This window comes from Stegostoma tigrinum, chromosome 26 (assembly GCF_030684315.1).
Source record: "Stegostoma tigrinum isolate sSteTig4 chromosome 26, sSteTig4.hap1, whole genome shotgun sequence".
Taxonomy (NCBI): domain Eukaryota; kingdom Metazoa; phylum Chordata; class Chondrichthyes; order Orectolobiformes; family Stegostomatidae; genus Stegostoma; species Stegostoma tigrinum.
This window is the reverse complement of record NC_081379.1, coordinates 26,333,261-26,337,081: the sequence shown is the minus strand read 5'-3', so window position 1 is coordinate 26,337,081 and position 3,821 is coordinate 26,333,261. Positions and strand designations below refer to the sequence as shown.

The following is a 3,821-nucleotide window of genomic DNA, read 5'->3' as shown; positions in this document are numbered from 1 at the left end:
ACTTCAGGGGCCTGACCAGCTCAATTGGTAGTGCTGCTGTCAAGCTACACTGGTGATTGTCATTGAAGTTTCCCTATCTGGAGTATATTGTGCATCCCTCAGTGCTTTCTCACATGATGTTCAACATGGAAGACAACTGGTTTGGCAGCCTGGTGTGGGTTGGTTTGTAGTTAGTGCTAATTAACAGGAGGCTACTTTGCCCATGTTTGGCCTGATGCCAATAGACTTCATGGCATCTGAAGCTCTTGTTGAAAACAAGGGCAACTCCCTCCCAACAGTGCTGCCACCCTGACATTTCTGTTCTGGCAGTGGGACAGGATTTACCGAGCGTAGGTGATGGTGATATCTGTGTTTGCTGCTACCTGAGCTACAAACATTTGTGTTTTATAAAAAACAAAGATTGATAAAGGTAAATTAGATTTGTTCATTACCACCCCCATGCACACTTCTCACGGCCCATCCAGCACCTCTCACAGGACAGCTCACACTATGGCCTGCTGCAAGCTGTGAGTAAACCTCAGATCCTGTGCCATCAATGCAGCTGGCAACCCTTCACAACAATGGCCCAATCCTTCAATCTTCTTGGCAGTGCCAAACTCACTGTTTCTTGCCCAGTCAGTTCACGGTAAAGTGCAAATAAAAGCAAAATACTGTCGATACTGGAAATCTGAAACAATCACAGATGATGCTGTATCTGTGAATATGACTGATTTGGAGGGCTTTAGCTTCCACAGACCAATCTGGTGAACAATAGCCAGTCCCATTGAACACAGTGAGCACACAGTGCACTGACAAATGATTCACATTCCCAGCAAATATCTCTCTTGCTATGTGTCCTCAGCCATCCGCACACAACACCAGAATTCAGAAACAATAGCATTATCCCAGTCTTTCGTCTAATTACTTCCCTTTAATCTTTGATCATTACAAGAACTTAGCTCCTTATGAAGCTAAACACGTTATCATTGAAAATCCCTAGTCAGTCAATGTTACAGAGTAAATTCATTGCAAGTTTTTAAACACATGGATAACGATTAAAAAATTTTAACCACTTATTCATCAGAAACACGCTATCTACTTTTACAACACCAAAAAATGCAAAAAATTTCAACATTCTGCAAGAATGGATAGATTATACTTTAAAGACATTTAACAGATATTAACAGCTGGGTCGTGCAGACAGGGTAGACATAGTTTGGGATCATTCATAGCTATGACGGACCGCTGTCCTTTAAAAATGATGATCTATATCTACTTCTCATGTGGATTCTATCGGTTGCATCGCTGTATCAGTTTTTGATCTGGACCAGTTTAGATTCAGAGAAGCAACTGCTTTCTTTAAAGCAGTTTTGAAAGTCGAACTTGTGAAGTAGTAAATAACTGGATCCAGTACACTGTTCAGATATGTCATGAATAGTGTATTATAGAAGACGTGAACAGCTGTTTCATATGACTTGCAGCCTTCAGTACCTCTCAGTTCCGTGACTAACACAGCAAGAACAGCAATGTTTGTGGGCAAGAAGCAAAGCACAAAAACTGCAGACACAGCGATCACAAGTTTCATCGCTCGATTATATTTACTCCTCAACTCAATTTTCACCTGTTTTAATTTCCAGATGATGCAGGACGTGGAGAAGAGGAGAATCGGAGCCGGGATAGCAAACTTGAAAACAATAAAAACAACAACGGTCCAAATTGTTGTCGGACTTAGAGGCCGCGTTATGTTAAAGGGTTCACAGTACGTCTGGTTGTCGAGTTCGAAGGAATGAGGTTCTGCTAAGAGGTGTGAGCAAATGGCCACTGCGAGAACCCACAAGCCGGCGGCTGCCTTCACTGCACAGCTTGTAGGCATCGTATTCACTCTGTGCTGAGGATGGACCACTTTCAAATACCGATTGATCGCCATCGCCGTGAGGAACATGACACTTGTCGTCCGATTTAGAAATACCATGAAGATCTTCAGACGACAAGGAACATCACCGTAAATCCAGTTCTTCCCCCGGATAAAGTAATCTGCTCGAAACGGTAAACAGCAGATTAACAGAGTGTCTGCAATCGCCAGGTTCAGTGAATAGACTGTGTTTGGTTTCCAGGATTTCACATGAAAACTGAAGATCCATAAAGCAACGGCATTTCCAATAAATCCCAGGATGATGATTATAATAATTATAGGTGGATTGTAGGAGGAATGAACTTCATTGCCTGGAGCACACGACGAAGTCAAGTTGCCCATAGCAGTTAGCATTATGATAAACTCAGTCACACAGCCACAGAATCGAGTCGATGAACGGACAGCGTCACTCTTTATATAGTACATCCCCACGTTATGTTACAGATTGGGGAGGTCCTCTACTTAAGTCATGATGTGTTAGAATTGTAAAGCATGGAAACAGACCCTGCGGACCAACCCTTCCATGCCGACCAAATATGCTAAATCAATCTATGTGATCAATGTTCCATTGTACTCTGAGATGACCTTCTTCACTGTCCATTAAATCACCAATTTTGGCATCAACTGCGACTTTCTAACCACACCTCCTATATTCACATCCAAATCATTTATGTTTATGACAAAAATCAGTGGACCCAGAACCAATCCACACCACACACTGCTGGTCACAGATCTCCAGTCTGAAAAACAACACCCTGCTGCCTCCCTCTGTCTTTTACCTTCAAACCAATTTTGTATCCAATTGACTAGCTCCTCATAGATTCCACACAATCTAACCTTGCTAATCAGTCTACCATGCAGAATCTTATCCAATACCTGCTGAAGTCCATATAGACCCCTTCTGCTGCTCAACGTCCATCAATCTGCTTTGTCACCTCCTCACAAAACTCCGTCAAGGTAGTGAGACATGCATACCCACACACAAAGCCATGTTGTCTACCCTTCATCAGCTCTTGTCTTTCCAAATATCTGCAAATCCTGTCCCTCAGAATCCCCTCCAACAGCTTACCTACCACCGGCATCAGGCTCACCAGTCTATAATTCCCTGGCTTTCCTTTTCCAACTTTCTTAAATAATGGCACAATATTAGCCACCTCCCAGCTTTCAGCACCTCATCCATGCCACTGATGATGCAAATATCTAAGAAGTGGGTCCAGCAATCACTTTCCCTAGCTTTCCACAAAGTTCTAGGGTATACCTGATCAGGTCCCAGGGATTTATCCACGATTATGCATTTTAAGATGTCCAGCACTTCCTCCTCTGTGACATGTACACTTTTGACCATATCACTATTTATTTCTCATAGTTCTATAACTTACAAATTCTTCTCCACAACAAATACTGATGTTAAATACTCATGAAACCTGGCAATACACCTGGCATCGACCTAGGCACTGAAAAAGACAATGGCAGCCCTGTTGACCCTGCAAAGACCTCCTTTCTAATATCTGGGGGCTATTGCCATAATTGGGAGAGCTGTCTGATAGACTTTTCAAGCAACAGCCTGACATGGTCATGCTCACAGAATCGTACCTTACAGACAATGTCCTAGATACCACCATCACCATTCCAGGATGTGTCCTGTCCCACTGGCAGGGCAGAACGGGCAGAGGTGGCCACACAATGGGATACAAACAGGAGAGAGTTGCCTTGGGAGTCCTCAACATTGACTCTGGATCCATAAAATGTCATGGCTTCAGGTTAAACATGGACAAGGAAACCTCCTGCTGATTATCACAGACCACTCTCCACCAGCTGGTGAATCAATGCTCCTTCATGTTGAACAACACTTGGAGGAAGCACTGAGGATGGGAAGGGCACAAAACATTCTCTGGGTGGGGGATTTAAAAGTCCAAGATTTAAATCCCCC

At 43.3% G+C, this 3,821-nt stretch overlaps 1 protein-coding gene across 1 annotated transcript; it reads right to left on the bottom strand.

Annotated features, from left to right (window-relative positions):
• Positions 1 to 933: 933 nt before the first annotated feature.
• LOC125464312 (hydroxycarboxylic acid receptor 2-like) lies at positions 934 to 2,291 on the bottom strand. The gene has a single exon (XM_048556618.2). It carries the CDS (start codon positions 2,243 to 2,245, stop codon positions 1,259 to 1,261), a length of 987 nt encoding a protein of 328 aa, XP_048412575.2. The 5' UTR covers positions 2,246 to 2,291; the 3' UTR covers positions 934 to 1,258.
• Between the last annotated feature and the right edge of the window lie 1,530 nt (positions 2,292 to 3,821).